At 46.3% G+C, this 16150-nt stretch overlaps 1 protein-coding gene across 1 annotated transcript in view; it reads left to right on the forward strand.

Moving 5' to 3' along the window:
* The window catches only part of AKAP6 (A-kinase anchoring protein 6), a 389266-nt gene that overhangs the window by 366931 nt on the left and 6185 nt on the right, over positions 1-16150 (forward strand). The window contains exons 12-13 of the mRNA XM_063947473.1: positions 8506-8718; positions 11057-13861. Coding sequence (XP_063803543.1) covers positions 8506-8718; positions 11057-13861 — 3018 coding nt within the window. The remainder of the gene's footprint in view (positions 1-8505; positions 8719-11056; positions 13862-16150) is intronic.

Raw genomic sequence — 16150 nt, forward strand, 5'->3', positions numbered from 1 at the left:
TACGATAATGCAAAGTTACAGCCAAGATGGCTAGAAGGTATTCATTTCAATATATGATTATTGAAATAAAAGATGATTTGCATATCACTGATGACTCATCTGTCCCTGACACGAGAGTACACATGTTTAAGGGGAAGAATGCTGAGGTAAATTTCCCTGCTCTCATGAGGAAAAAGAGCGGGAATCTCCAGACAAGAGACGGCAGCTTCCCACAAGAGAATTCTCAGGCTGTATCCTTTCCCCACTAGGGCCAGGATGTGTTGAGAATCTTCCCCTAGGGTGTCCTGTTTGCACAGACGGTAGCACTTGCTATTCTCAGGGATCCTGCAGATAGCGTGCACATTCTAGTATACTACCCAGACCGGCGATTGTGTTGGCATGAGTTTATAGCGCTGTGGCAGCGTGGACAGGTACCTTATCAGCAGAGATTGAGACCCTAGTAAATATATTAAAGATGCTGTCTTAAGTGATAGATATATAGTTATAAAGCATGCCCAAAGACACATGAGTATACTGGGTCCTAGAGTCAAAGCTATGTCGATCTCTGCTTGACGTGTCCTGTAGAATATGCATTGGACCGATGATGCCGACTTAAGAGGCATATGGAAGGCTGAGGATTGTGTGGAGAAGGGTTCTCGGGCCTCGTCTCCACAGCTATAGCTGGTAATTCTGCTAGTTTGCCTTATATTCCTGCACAGCCTAAGAAAGCATGACATTATTAAATGCAGACTTTCGAATAAAGAAACAAGAAAGTCTGAGGTGCATCCTTTCTTGTCAGAGCCGGGATCAACACAGCTAGTTCCCAGGAACAGAAGTCCTCCCCGGCCCCTACAAAAATCCACCTATGCCGCTGGGGCTCCACAGGCAGAGCTAGGCCCGGTGGGGACACGCCTTCGTAAGTTCAGCCACAAGTGGGTTCACTCCCTGTTAGGTCCCTGGGCAATAGATATTGTGTCTCAGGGATACAAGCTAGACTGTGAGAAGATGCCCCCTCACCGACGGCCCTGCGGGCTTCCCCCCAAGAGAGGGAGCCAGTGTTAACTGCAATTCACAAATTGTATCTTTAACAGGTGGTGGTCAAGGGTCCCCTCCTTCAACAAGAGGGTGTTATTATTCGACCATGTTGTAATCCCGAAACCAGACGGTTCAGTCAGACCCATATTGAATTAAAAATCCCTGAACATATACCTGAGAAGGTTCAAGTTCAAGATGGAATCGCTAAGAGCGGTCAGGGCAAGCCTAAAAAGAGGGAGACTTTATCATGAATCGGGTCATAAGGGATGCATACCTTCATGTCCCCATTTATCCACCTCATTAGGCGTACCTCAGAATTGCGGTACGGGATTGTCATAACCAAGGTAATGGCGGATATGATTGTGCTCCTGCGGAAGCAAGGTGTCACTATTATCACGTACTTGGACGATCTCCTCATACAAGCGAGATCAAGAGAGCAGTTGCTGAACAGCGTATCACTTTCTCTGGAAGTGTAACGGCAACACGGCTGGATTCTATATATTCCAAAGTCGCAGTTGGTTCCTACAGCTCATCTGCCTCTCCTAGGCACGATCCTAGACACAGACCAGAAAAGGGTTTATCTCCCGATAGAGAGAGCTCAGGAGCTCATGACACTGGTCAGGAATCTATTAAAACCAAAACAGGTGTCAGTGCATCACTGCACTCGAGTCCTGGGAAGGATGGTGGCATCATACGAGGCCATCCCCTTAGGCAGGTTCCGTGCGAGGACCTTCCAATGGGACTTACTGGACAAGTGGTCCGAATCACCTCTTCAGATGCATCGGTTAATCACCCTATCCCCCAGGGCCAGGGTGTCTCTCCTGTGGTGGCTGCAGAGTGCTCACCTTCTCGAGGGCCGCAGATTCGGCATTCAGGTCTGGATCCTGGTGACCACGGATGCAAGCCTCCGAGGGTGGGGGGCAGTTACACAGGGAAGAAATTTCCAATGTCTGTGGTCAAGTCAACAGACTTGCCTCCACATCAATATCCTTGAACTAAGGGCCATATACAACGCCCTAAGTCAAGCGGAGATCCTGCTTCGCGACCAACCGGTTCTGATCCAGTCAGACCGCAGGAGTTCATGTAAACCGCCAAGGCGGCACAAGGAGCAGGTTGGCGAGAGTAGAAGCCACCAGAATTCTTCGCTGGGCGGAGAATCAAGTAAGCGCACTGTCAGCAGTGTTCATTCCGGGAGTGGACAACTGGGAAGCAGACTTCCTCAGCAGGCACGACCTCCACCCGGGAAAGTGGGGACTTCATCAGGAAGTCTTCACGCAGTTTGCAAATTGATGGGAACTGCCTCAGGTGGACTAGATGGCGTCCCACCTCAATGAAAAGCTAAAAAAGGTTTTACGCCGGGTCAAGGGACCCTCAGGTGATAGCTGTGGTCGCACTAGTAACACTGTGGGTGTTCCAGTCGGCCTATGTATTCCCTCCTCTTCCTCTCATACCCAAGGGCTGAGAATTGTAATAAAAGGAGGAGTGAGAACAATATTCTTTGCTCCGAAGTGGCCAAGAAGGACTCGGTACCCGGAGCTGCAAGAAATGCTCTCAGAGGACTCAGGGCTTCTGCCTCTCAGACAGGACATGTTGCAACAGGGGCCCTGTCTGTTCCAAGACTTACCGCGGCTGCATTTGACGGCATGGCGGTGGAACGCCGGATCATAGCGGAAAAGGGCATTCCGGATGCAGTTATTCCTACGCTGATAAAGGCTAGGAAAGACGTGACAGCACAACTTTTTCACTGTATATAGCAAAAATAGGTTGCTTGGTGTGAGGCCGGGAAGGCCCTACAGAGGAATTCCAGCGGGGTCGATTCCTGCACTTCCTACAGTCAGGAGTGACTATGGGCCTAAAATTAGGATCCATAAAGGTCAAGATTTCGGCCCTATCCATTTTCTCTCAAAAAGAACTGGCTTCACTGCCTGAAGTTCAGACGTTGTTCCGGGGGTGCTGCATATTCAGCCTCCTTTTGGGCCACCGGTGGCACCTTGGGATCTTAATGTTGTGTTGGATTTCCTGAAATCCCACTGGTTTGAGCCACTTAAGACCGTGGAGCTAAAATATCTCACGTGGAAAGTGGTCATGCTATTGGCCTTAGCTTCGGCTAGGCGTGTGTCAGAATTGGCGGTTTTGTCATGTAAAAGCCCTTATCTGATCTTCCATATGGACAGGGCAGAATTGAGGACTCGTCCCCAATTTCTCCCTAGGGTGGTATCATCGTTTCATTTGAACCAGCCTATTGTGGTGCCTGCGGCTACTAGGGACTTGGAGGATTCCAAGTTGCTGGACGTAGTCCGGGCTTTGAAAATTTATGTTTCCGGAACGGCGGGAGTCAGAAAGTCTGACTCGCTGTTTATTCTGTATGCAGCCAACAAGGTTGGCGCTCCTGCTTCGAAGCAGACTATTGCTCGCTGGATCTATAGCACGATTCAGCTGGTTCACTCTGCGGCTGGATTGCCGCATCCAAAATGGTGAAAGCCCATTCCACAAGGAAGGTGGGCTCTTCTTGGGCGGCTGCCCGAGGGGTCTCGGCTTTACAGCTTTGCCGAGCTGCTACTTGGTCGGGGTCAAACAAGTTTGCTAAGTTCTACAAGTTTGATACCCTGGCTGAGGAGGACCTTGAGTTTGCTCATGCGGTGCTGCAGAGTCATCCGCACTCTCCCGCCCGTTTGGGAGCTTTGGTATAATCCCCATGGTCCTTACGGAGTTCCCAGCATCCACTGGGACGTCAGAGAAAATAAGAATTTACTCACCGGTAATTCTATTTCTCGTAGTCCGTAGTGGATGCTGGGCGCCCGTCCCAAGTGCGGACTGTCTGCAATACATGTATATAGTTATTGCTTAACTAAAGGGTTATTGTTATGAGCCATCCGTTAAATGAGGCTCAGTTGTTGTTCATACTGTTAACTGGGTATGGTTATCACAAGTTGTACATTGTGATTGGTGTGGCTGGTATGAGTCTTACCCTGGATTCCAAATCCTTTCCTTGTTGTGTCAGCTCTTCCGGGCACAGTTTCCCTAACTGAGGTCTGGAGGAGGGGCATAGAGGGAGGAGCCAGTGCACACCAGATAGTACCTAATCTTTCTTTTAGAGTGCCCAGTCTCCTGCGGAGCCCGTCTATTCCCCATGGTCCTTACGGAGTTCCCAGTATCCACTACGGACTACGAGAAATAGAATTACCGGTGAGTAAATTCTTATTTGTACAAGTAGTACTTGAGGAGAGAAATATAAAAGTTATATTGAATGAGGAGGTGGTCCAGAAGTGATGGCAGACAGAACTTGCATGCTATGATGATGATGATGACAAGGGATGGGGGCGGTGCAGTCGCATGGATTCCACTGACTTTGACTAGAGTTTTGCCCCTAGTCAAAGTCAGCCGCATCCATGCGACTGTATGGATAATGCAATGCGACCTCATTCTCCCGTCCCGGGGGCCAGTGCACATGCGTAGCTCCCGTTCTATGCGTGTTCAGCCCGGCCAATGCGATCGATTAGCCTTGATGCGAATGCCACTGCCTGATTGACAGACAGAGGCGTTTGCGGGGTGGCGACACAGCATGGGTGGGGCGTGATGGAAAAAACAGGGGTGGGTTCAGGCTTAATCAGCTGCCCACCATTAGTATGCTGGGCGGCCTTTCCCTGTGCTGGACGGCCCCTAGCATGCAATTGCAAGCAGTTGCAGTTTTTGCTATTTTAATTGTAGTTTTGCGGGGCGCGAGGGAACGTCGCATTGGCGTTTTGTGGGCGGCGGCGTGGCATTGGTGGGGGGGGAGGCATGGTCCAGACAATGCAGACGTATCCCGACCACTTGTGGGGCAGGCTGCAGTGGCTGCGTGACGTCCCCCGCAGCTGCTGCAACCCAAAAGATGGTGGGTTGCCGTCTGCCTTGTGAGAGCATTGCCTTTGTGCAGTGTGCTTGCATGTTTGTGGGGGGGGGGGGGGGGGGCAGGACCCCACATGCGAGGCGGACTTGCCCTGGGCTGGGCGCCCCCACTGCATGTCAGTGTTATGGATTGTAGATCCATACAGAATTAGGCCCAAAGTGCTAGGTTAAATCATAATAAATGTGGTCAGAGCACGGAAGTGACAGACGCAAGGCACCTACCAGCCTCAGAACATTATTGCTATACACGTCAAAGTGAAGAATCATGTTCCAAATGAACATCATTTCTGAGATCTAGGAATCGTAAAATATGGATCAGAGTGATGCAAGCAGAAGCTGCATATGTATTGTATATGACACAGTATGTAATAAATACAGTACTGTAGAGTACATAAGTAATTGTTAAATATTAAATTATGCATACAAACAAAAATGATTAACAAACTAACAAAACTGAAAGTTACTACAGACTTGTGAAGGTTAAATAACCAACGTACTGTACATAAGAGAACAAATTCCACACATTTCACAAAGTGGAGGAAATACATTTTTGCCTGTCTCTTTATTTGGCTCTCAAGCTTAATGCTGTTCCCCTACCAGCACAGTGTCAGGGTAAGTGATGTTGACAGGCACGATAGGAGATCAATATTCTCACTATAATTAGTAATAAAGCCTTGGTGCTGGGGTCAGGGAGCCATTGAGCCCCGTACTAGCAGAGCACCCTGCCAGGCTGCACCAAGCGTTCAACTGTATATAGCATCCAAATGTACCCAATGCACTTCTCTTATTTAGCGGTTCTACTGTGTATAAGTGATGCAAAGGGACACAATGTCATTTATCACAGAAATCACCCTCTGAGTTTAGATTTATGTGATTTCAAATTAACCAGGCAAGTTTACTTGATGGAGCAAATAATTGCCCTGGATTTTCAATAGAATTATGGGGGAGGGGATCATTCTGGATTTTCTGTAGCATTATTGGGGGAGGGGGGATCATTCTGGATCCCCACAATTTTGGGGATTCAGAATGAATTTTATTCTCTCTGTAAGGCTAAATTGGTAACTCGTACTGAGAATTTTGTTTTGTCTTCCTCTGATTTAGAATAAATAGATATAAGGGGCCAAATGTAATAGAGTGACAGTTTCACAAAGTGAGAGATTTGGTAAGGTTTTGCAGTTTTTTTTTAAGTGGCAATCATTTACACTGCAAAACCAGGTTGATCTTGCTGTGTAAATGATTGCCACTTTAAAAAAAACCTGAAAAACCTTACTGAATCTCTCACTTTCTGAAACTCTCACTCTGGGGCAGATGTATTAACCTGGAGAAGTCATAAGGAAGTGATAAACCAGTGATATGTGCAAGGTGATAAACACACCAGCCAATCAGCTCCAATATGTAAATTAACAGTTAGGATCTGATTGGCAGGTGCCTTTATCACCTTGCACATATCACTGGTTTATCACTTCCTTATGCCTTCTCCAGGTTAATACATCTGCCCCTCTATTACATTTGGCCCAAGAATTGTATGCAGCTGCAATGTAAATGTACTTAATAAAATCAGTGTTGCCATTTTCTCAGTGGATGGGTGAAAACATGTTTTATCGTGTGTAATAATACATGGCAAATTCCCGATAACAAATATGTATAAATAAATACATCTACATAACTAAATTCCTTTCTTTGGTCTCTGCTACCTTTAAACCTGCTAAACCCTGAAAAAAGCTATATACTGTAGTAGAGGAGGGTTCATCTTGTTTTTTAGGTCTATATACAGGGGTGTGATACATGAGACTGGAGGTTGGAATGCCGCCGTTCACATGACCGACACCATTATCCTGACCTTCAGAATGCCAACAGGGGTTTGGGGTAATTACTTTACCGTTCTCCTGCTCCCTACCATAACCCGCCTGGGGTGGCGGCTAGGGCTCAGATAGTGGGGGTGGTGGCTAGGGCTAAGACAACAGGGGTGGCGGCTAGGGCTAAGATAGTGGAGGTGGTGGCTAGGGCTAAGACACAGGGGTGGCGGCTAGGGCTAAGATAGTGGAGGTGGTGGCTAGGGCTAAGACACAGGGGTGACGGCTAGGGCTAAGATAGTGTGGGTGGTGGCTAGGTCTAAGACACAGGGGTGGCGGCTAGGGCTAAGACACAGGGATGGCGGCTACGGCTAACCCCCCTCCAGTGCCTAACTCTAACATCCCCCCTCCCCGAGCCCCAACCCTAACAGGTACCTTTTGACTTAGTTGTATGGTGTGGATTTTAAATACTGTTTTATATTGTTCTATTCCATACAATCAGTGCAGTGCAGCCAGTGGACCCACTGCAATTTTGCACACAGCAGTGTGTGCAGAGCTGGGGTGAGAGACTGCTGCTGCTGATAGGTTAAAAAAAAATAAAAAAGGGAGGGGCGTGGCAGTCCTACCACCTTCCCAGGCCCCTTCCAAGCATGTGCAGGAACTGGCACATATGCAATGAAACCCCCTTTATAAGAGAAGAGTGGGTGCTTTGGGAAGGTGTACTGGTGTCTCTAGACCCTCCTTCAAATGTTTTTGTGGTACCCAGCAACGAAGTGCTCCATCCCTGATATTTAAGAACAATTCTAGGGACAGCTACTGAGCTGGAACATCTACTCACATCACATGCAACCCTGTCTTGGCTGACATTGAACCTCTACAATCCCCATCATGGTATGTTGACTGAATTTAATTGCAATGAATTTTTTTACATTTTAAATTCTTTTCTTTAACAATTTGAAATGCCTAGAGGATATGAAATGATGGATTTTATTGTGCTGAAGGTCAACAATGGAAACTATGCTAGTTTTCCTGGACAGCATGTATTACCACATTCTGCAGGCGCTGACAGTATTGTGTTATGCGCTGTATATTCTCTGCACTCCTGTTGAATTCCTGCTCTCCCCTTCATCCTCTCGCCTGGTTACCAGTCTGATGTGCTCACTGATTTGGGTCCCTCTCCCCTGTGAGCTGTGATTAGGGCCCTGCCATGTGCTTCATTATCAGCGAACACTTTAATAGTGCCATTTAAAAGGCCATATTTCTGCCTCCCTCGTTGGACCAAGGATGATACATGGTGATAATTGGCAGAGAGATATGGCTCTCAGTGGCCTTTTAATCGCTCTATTTATCAGACTTGGTGTCTGTGTGAGACGAATCATTTTGATGGCCCCTCTTCGGTCTCTCCACGCTGACGCTTAACTTGTTCACTGCCATGGTTTTACACTTTGTATGCCTGTATTGCTGGAAATTCTCATTCTGGCATCATTTTTGCATATCATGGCTGAGAAAAAAGCAGAACGCCATCTTATTATGGGATATAATTCAAATTTGGTTTGATCATGTAATAACTGCACACTATTGGTTGGACTTTGCCCCAAATATTTATTGGTATCTATGCCAGTTTATTGTTTCTTGGCTCATCCGGAGGCCCTATTATTCTATTTCCTGCTCAGCGTGAGCGACTATTTAATCCTTGTGTATTTATTGCAGTTTTACGGATATAGCAAGTCATTTACACTTTTTATAGCATTGCTGCCTGCCAGGTTATTCTATGACTACATCTAACAGTTTTCTGTCTTCCCCCCTGCAGTGTCTCTGCTCCGAGCTCAGGCTGCGTAGGCGTGGGGTGAGATCCGTCCTGCGCTTGTGCCAACATCTCCTAAGTGTCCAGGACCAGTCTCCGCACCATGACCCCCCCAATCTGCAGCTCCTAAGTGTCAATTTGGAGAGGAGATGGGAAGCCATTGTGATGCAGAGTACACAATGGCAGAGGAGGCTGCAGAGGGAGCTGGGCGAAGAGCAGGTGAATGATAAAGAATGTTAATGGTCGTTAATGTACTTTTCAAAGTGCTAGGACACAGGTTCTCAAACTCGGTCCTCAGGACCCCACACGGTACATGTTTTGCAGGTCTCCTCACAGAATCACAAGTGAGATAATTAGCTCCACCTGCGGACCTTTTAAACTGTGTCAGTGAGTAATTAATACACCTGTGCACTTGCTGGGTTACCTGCAAAACATGCACTGTGTGGGGTCCTGAGGACCGAGTTTGAGAACCTATGTGCTAGGATATATAGAAGACATTGGATAGTATGGAGCATCTTCCAGTAATGAGCAAGTGGCAGGTTTATTTGGTTCCTGCCTGGGCAATGCTTTAACAGTGAGCCTCCCATTCCTTACCTGTTTCTACATTTACCATATCTTAGGCATAACAACACACTTGCCTTTTTTCATGGGAAACATACAGTAGGTAAAGTCAGATGTTAGTGTTCCAGTCTGTACTGCTGTCTCACATCATATATAAAGGTAACGTTACTGTAACATTCTAGTTAGTACATGCTTGAACCATTAGGGTTGGATGAGAAGCTACGGTCTCCCAGCTGTAACACAATTAAGGCCAGTACTCACTGGCCGATGCGGGAGAGATGTGTGCTGAGCGTGCGGGGGGAGACGGGGGGGGGGGGGGCTCATTTCACCCAATGGGCCCATTTCACCCAATGCACGGCAGGCCAATCTAGCACTAGCGATGTGCGGGGCTGGGCATCGCTATCGCTGTAGGGGGTACACATGGAGCGATCAGTCTTAAAATCTAAGCAATCTAGTCAGATTGCTTAGATTTTAAACAGCGATCGTTCCGTGAGTACCCCCCTTTACAGTATACTTATTACTGTTATCTGAAACTACCTAGTACCTCTATTTTTACATCTTTGCAAAGCCCAGCTTGGTCTGCTTCATTTCAGACATACGTTACTATCAAACAAAAGTGCATTTTGAGAAAATAAAAGGGATTTTATTGTAACAGTTGTGTGCCCTGTTATTCATATTCATCTAATGGGAATACTGACTTTTCCGTGGCGGGAAGAAGCGAAGAAGTGGTTATGAACTATTTTTGAGACTCCATAAACATTGCAGCCTCCCCCAGTTAGCGCCTATAGCGCTATCATTTATAGTGCATTTGTGCAGAAAAAAATCCTCTAGAATTCTGGGATACCCTATGGGCCAAAGACCTGCTGCCATCTTCCCATAATGCACACGCTGGGCCTGATTCAGATGTGGTTGGGGTTGGTATTGCGCAGTAGCGATAGCTCTAATATGGTAATGCAGCAAAAGGGGGTGTCACGCCTCCTGCATGCATTGCTGATCCGAGCTGCATCCGACACCATCAGCCAGCTGTGTGACTCATGGGGTCGCGCAAGCCCGCCGCCGCTGAAGCTACCAAAAATAAGGGCCAGAAAATCTCCATCCTAGGACAGAGATCCTGGCCTTGTCCCTCCCCCACAATGGCGGCGATGCCTCCATTGTGGGAAACTGAGGCCGTCGTTGCTCCCCCCCCCCCCCCCCAGACGGCATCACACTGTCAGTCTGCTGCCGTACCATATCTGTCGTCACAGGCCCATACTACACATGCGCAGTACAGGTCCGGGGCATGCGCAAAGTACCGAATAGCTGCGATAACTTTGGGATCTGAAGAAGGACCGCTGAATTGGCCCCAGTGACATCATTGACATGAATGATCTGTTTGCCCCAATCTGCCATGGCCATGCTTAGTAAACTACCCCCCCTTTGCATCCTACATTGGTTCGTTCTGTGTCATATGTAAGTAAAATATGTTGTGCAGGTTGAAATAAGCCAATTTCTGGAGATTTCTGAAGACGACATATGAAATAGCTAATCAGGCCGTAACTAGGAGTGCGTAAGCAGTGCTGTCCGTACAGAGGGTAGGGCTCTGGCTCCGTGACATTATGATGTAATGCACTCAGGGGACAGGGTGGCACAGGACGCACTGTCATCCGGTTATCCCGCTGTAACTAATAGCTGAAAGTAGAGAAAGTGGTATAAAAACAGTGTGTGTTTAGCTGTAGGATAGCTATATACACATAAAGATCCCATACTTGTTCAATATTCTATATTTACAGAAAGAGTTACACATCAAATATTCGGTAACACACTGGGAAACAAGCTCTACTTTCTTAATATAGGTGACCAGTGTTGGCGATATCTTCATGAATTTGGTTTTACAAGACTAAAAATGTGTATTGTGTTTTAATCAATGAATTAATATAGTGTGTATCGATGTTTATGTGTCTGTAAGTGCCGGTGTTTCTACGAAAACTGGGTTCAATTCTAACCTTGGTTGTTTCAGGAGCTGGATATGCTAGTGGACCCAGACTGGGCGGATTTAAGCAGTGCTGGTGGTGAGGAAGCCTTGGAATGGGATGAGACTGATATCACAGTGGAAGCTGCGTGTAGCGACCAGGATGATGGAACAGAGCCAGTTGTGTCAGCTAGAAGACACTGCTCAGGGCAAGATGATACAAGTCTAATCCATGAGCAAAACTCATTTCGCACACCTGTATACCAAGTCTACAATCTGCACAACATTGAGCTTTTCAGAGCAAACCTAGATCCAATATCAAAAAAAGCCCAAACATTTGGCACTTCGTCATCTCTTCCCCTCTCTCTTCTGCAAGGATGCCCCTTTTTATCTCTGCCAGATTTAGCTGATGGATCCCCACAAGCTCGCCATTTCCATCTTTCAAAAATCCCAAAAGATTTTAGTGGCCACTCCGAGAGCGAGAGTGGGATTGCAAGTGGAGGAGAAGGTGTGACTGCTGCCAATTCAGAGGGGTGCTTATCATTGGATGGGGATACACCACAAGGGATTCAGAGTCAGAACGACGACATGGTACAAGTTGGGGTTAAAGAACTTTATTTCAGAACAAAACCACATAGTCCACTCACATTTCACGATGCTTCTCAACTACAAGCTGATAGACTAAAACCTTTGATGCTGGAAAAAACACAGAGGCTAATACCTAATTTTTGTTTTCAGTGGACACCAGGTCTGACTGGTACAAATAGGACTTTGCTTCCAGCTAGCTCTGAAGACCATAGTCCAGAAGACACAGTTGATTTTCAGGACCTTATTGAAGTATTGAGCCCAGAAAACACTCCCCTTAATTCATCCTCTCTAGAATCTCTATCAGCGGTTGGTGGCGAGGTTCTAGAGATGGCAGTCCTTAGGCGTAGTGTGTCTCTAGAGAGCTGGCCTGCCTCATATAAAAGCAATGAAGACCTTTTCAGTCAGCAAGGCTCAGCTGATGTTACCCCAGGTAGTGAACCTGGTGAAGAGTTAAGCAAGCGTACCCTGGACCTACTAAAGAGACTGGAAGGTATTGAGTGTCCGTCTGAACAGAAAATGAAGCGCAGTCTTTCGGATGACATTACTCTACACAGCGGTTCTCGAAAAGCATCCTTAACTGGCTTCCACTCCCCACATGATAAGGAATCATCAGGGAATGAAGATATTGGTTCTGAGCTGACCGAACTGAGCAGTAGTGAAGAGCTTTCACTTAGATCAGAAGATATGGTTGTGCTAAAAGGACGGTTAGGTTTAGTGAACTCCAATGCCTCTTTCCGCAAGCACTTGAGCCGTTCTCTGGGAGGAGAAGAAGGTGAAGCCAACCTGAGCATGATTGTCAATGTCTCATGTACCTCAGCCTGCACTGATGAAGAGGATGACAGTGACTTGCTTTCAAGCTCCACCCTTACATTAACTGAGGAAGAGGACGAAGAGGAACTTGAAGAGCCAAACTCAAGTTTGGGAAGTGAAGACGAGACTGGGGATGGTACAGAACTGCCTTTGGGGGCTGATTTTATCAGACGGGAGTTGCAGGCATGGATTAGACCCTCATTTCTGCTTCCCAGAGAAAGAAGAAAAATGAATAGGCTGGTACAAGACATGACTGGTGCACCTAAGTCTGAGAAGATAGTGCGCAGTTCGGCACAATTGCAGAAAGAGACCAATGGAAATGGAAAAGATACATGCAAGGTTTTGACAAGAGCAGGAGAGGAGGAAATGCTATTTAGCTCAAGTCAGCTGGTGGATGATGTGGAAAATGGAAATGTCTATAGTAGGGTAGGTACAATGAAGGACTGTGTAGGTAAAAGAAACCTCCCTGATAGGAGCAAAAAATCTGGACTATACCCATCAATATCATTTACCAAAACAGAGAAACTTCATCCTCCCAGCATGCCTGCCTTGGCGTTCCACAAGCCCCGTGAGCTAGGACCATCTTCTAATGGGAAGAGCAATCTACGGGTTACATGTGATGCAACTGAAGATGTGGATATGCAAGATAACAGTTCTATGCCAGAAAAAGATCAAGAAGTACCTTCTTCTGCAGCTGCAGAGGCAGGGAATGACCCTTCCTGTTCTTGTCATAGCTCTGCACATGACAGGACGAGCAGTCCAGATTGCACTGTACAAGATTTTGTGAAGGAGATTTTAGGAATGACATCTAATGCACTCCATGGGTCACCGCCACAGAGTGGCCAGAGCCAAGGCACTGGGGCACAGATCAGGGAGAAAGTGTTGGAATATTCTCGCAGGCAGCTGGAAAGGGGTGACTTCTACTCTTATTTATCTCTCTCTTCCCATGACAGTGATTGTGGAGAGCTAAATGGATCTGTCCGGGCCACAACCCCTCAACCGCCAACAGAAGGATTCACGGAGGAGCAAATAGAGAGCATGTTTGAAGCCTGCACAGACAAGATGGAAGAGCAGATAAGTGACCAGTCTCTGGATTTCAAAGGTTATTCCACTTTGACCTCTACACAGCCTGTAGTAAAAGCTTTGCCAGTGAAAGAGCCTCTTAAGTCTGTTGGCAAAAAGAGTCCTCAGAGTAGACCTCCAGTTTTGGGACAAGAAGCAACTCCTAGGGCATCTGCCTGGAAATTTCAGGACCATTCATCAGTCACTGCAAATGGAGCTAGTAACAAAATCTCTTGCAAGAAACTGCCTTCCCCAAAAGAAGTACATCCTGAGTCTAAAGGGAAAAGTTCTGTAAAGCTCACTGTCTCTAGCCTCCCCATACTGCACAAAAGGGTGAGAGACCAAAGGCCAGCAATGACGGGCAGTACTACTCTGGGCACCGGGCATCACAAGGTACGTGTATGAAAGAGGTTACTATAACTCCATCCATTTTTTATAAAATTTAATTTCAAAAGTAGGGAGAAAATAAACAAATGCAGGTTTGGAGTAGGTATAATGCTAGGGGTCATTCAGGTGCAGACGCAGCTATTGTACGTATATCGAACGATATTTCCACACTGCATATGTCTCTGAGCCGCAGTGCGCACGTGCAGTGAGTGATTTGCGAGTGTGATTGCAGCGGGATTTTACTTGCAAAGTGAGTGACTGGAAGTTAGCATTTGGGGTTGGTAAGGACGAGTGGTCGGGCTAACGCAGGCATGTCATGGCCGTTCGTACGGAGTTTTCTAGGCGTGCATATATTAGCAGCTGCGATCACATTTGCTACTGGAGAGGCCTGTATCAACTCAGCCTGTGTGTCTACTGAGGCTCTGCGTAGCGATCTGAAGTGCGCTGATTTTAGCAATGTTTCAGCAATCATGCTGCGCCATATGCAAATGATGCAATCGCAGTGGGTGTTCTTTTGCTTCTATCTTAACATATAATTGCTATTGCATATGGCAAAACATTGCGGAATAAGAGGAACAACCACACCTGAATGACCCCCACTGTACCTTGGAGAATACCGCAATGTTCTAGACACAGTTGACCCACTGCTTTGCATGTTCTATACATGCTGTCACCTTCTGCATTTACTGTGCAGTTTGTTGTAAGCAATTGCTGCTTAATCTGACATTTCATAGAAACATAGATGGCAGATGAGAACCACTTGGCCCATCTAGTCTGCCCTAAACACATATACAATCATGCATTTACACACTAGGGTTAATTTTTGTCGGCAGCTAGTTAACCTACCAGTATATTTTTGGAGTGTGGGAGAAATACCGGAGTACCCGTAGGAAACCCACGCAAGCACGGGGAGAATATACAAACTCCGCACAGTTAAGGCCGTGGTGGGACTCAAACCCATGACCTCAGTGCTGTGAGGCAGTAATGCTAACCATTACACCATCCATACTCATGAGAGCACAATCCCCACATCATTATTACTATGAGCTTAAAGCTGAGGAACTGCCATTCACTAAAGGCCCAAATCATCGTAATAAAACCCCACTTGTGGATCCCTTTAGTAAGATAACACAAACTTGTATATAATAATCGTTTTGTTTATTGTGATTAAAGCTTAGTTCATATATTAGAATATACCATCTGCATACATGACAAAAAATAAATGCTGGTTTAAATATCATCTAATGATAGACACAGCAAGTAAAGCAAAGCATGAATATGCAATTGCTCATTAGCAATCATTATCATAATTACAGTAGCATTACTGCTGCTAACTGCACTTATTACATTTAAAAATACCAACCAATGGCTCTCATAAAAAGGAACTTTCTTTTAGTAATAATGAAGGTATACAGAATATATGATGGGGGTTTTGTACACTGTAGAGAATAATGAAACCTCACTGTCCATCACCATGGGAAATAGTGGAGGGATAGGTAACCCCAATTGTCACAGATATATTCCCTTATTTGGAGTTAGGTACACATTTATCTAACAGGTGCTAAATTGCACCTTGATAGACCATGGGGCAGATTCAGTTAGCTGCGGTGCTTACTGCGGACAGATAGCCTTGAGCTTTAATGCCTGGAGCTATTCAATTGTAAGGCCATAAGCACTGTCGACCTTTTATCTGTCGAGCTTTTGTACCTATCGTCATAATGCATGTCGATCATTTGGTGTTGGCCTATTGACAATTGAACATAACATTGCCGATCCATTGATCTACACCCGCGGCACATGAGCACTGTCGAACATAGATACATGCAGAGTGGTAATACATTGCTCCAACATCGACATTGAGCCTATCTCTAAAGGGCCCCATACAGTAAGACGACATGACGATCCGTCATGTCGTCTAGGATTTCCCTTCATTCTCCCGGCAGCCTCCCGGGCGGCAGGATAGTAAAAGATACATTGTATGCGGTCCTTTTGCATACGATGTATCTTTTACTATCCCATCCATTCCTGCGGGATCCGACATATCACGAGTGCAGCACTCGTGATATGTCGGATCTAGGGTGATCCGATCCAATGCTCACGGGAACGCGCATCGGATCGTCTATAAAGCACAATGAAAATGCCCGATTTCACCCAATATTGGCCCGAATGCCCGAATTGGGCTGAAATCGGGCATTATCGTTCTAGTGTATGGGGCCCTTAAGTCAGACCCTAAGATCTCTATTGTATTCATAAAATATCATACCAATATACAATTTCCTATATATTGTATACAGC

This window comes from Pseudophryne corroboree, chromosome 12 (genome assembly GCF_028390025.1).
Source record: "Pseudophryne corroboree isolate aPseCor3 chromosome 12, aPseCor3.hap2, whole genome shotgun sequence".
Lineage (NCBI taxonomy): Eukaryota > Metazoa > Chordata > Amphibia > Anura > Myobatrachidae > Pseudophryne > Pseudophryne corroboree.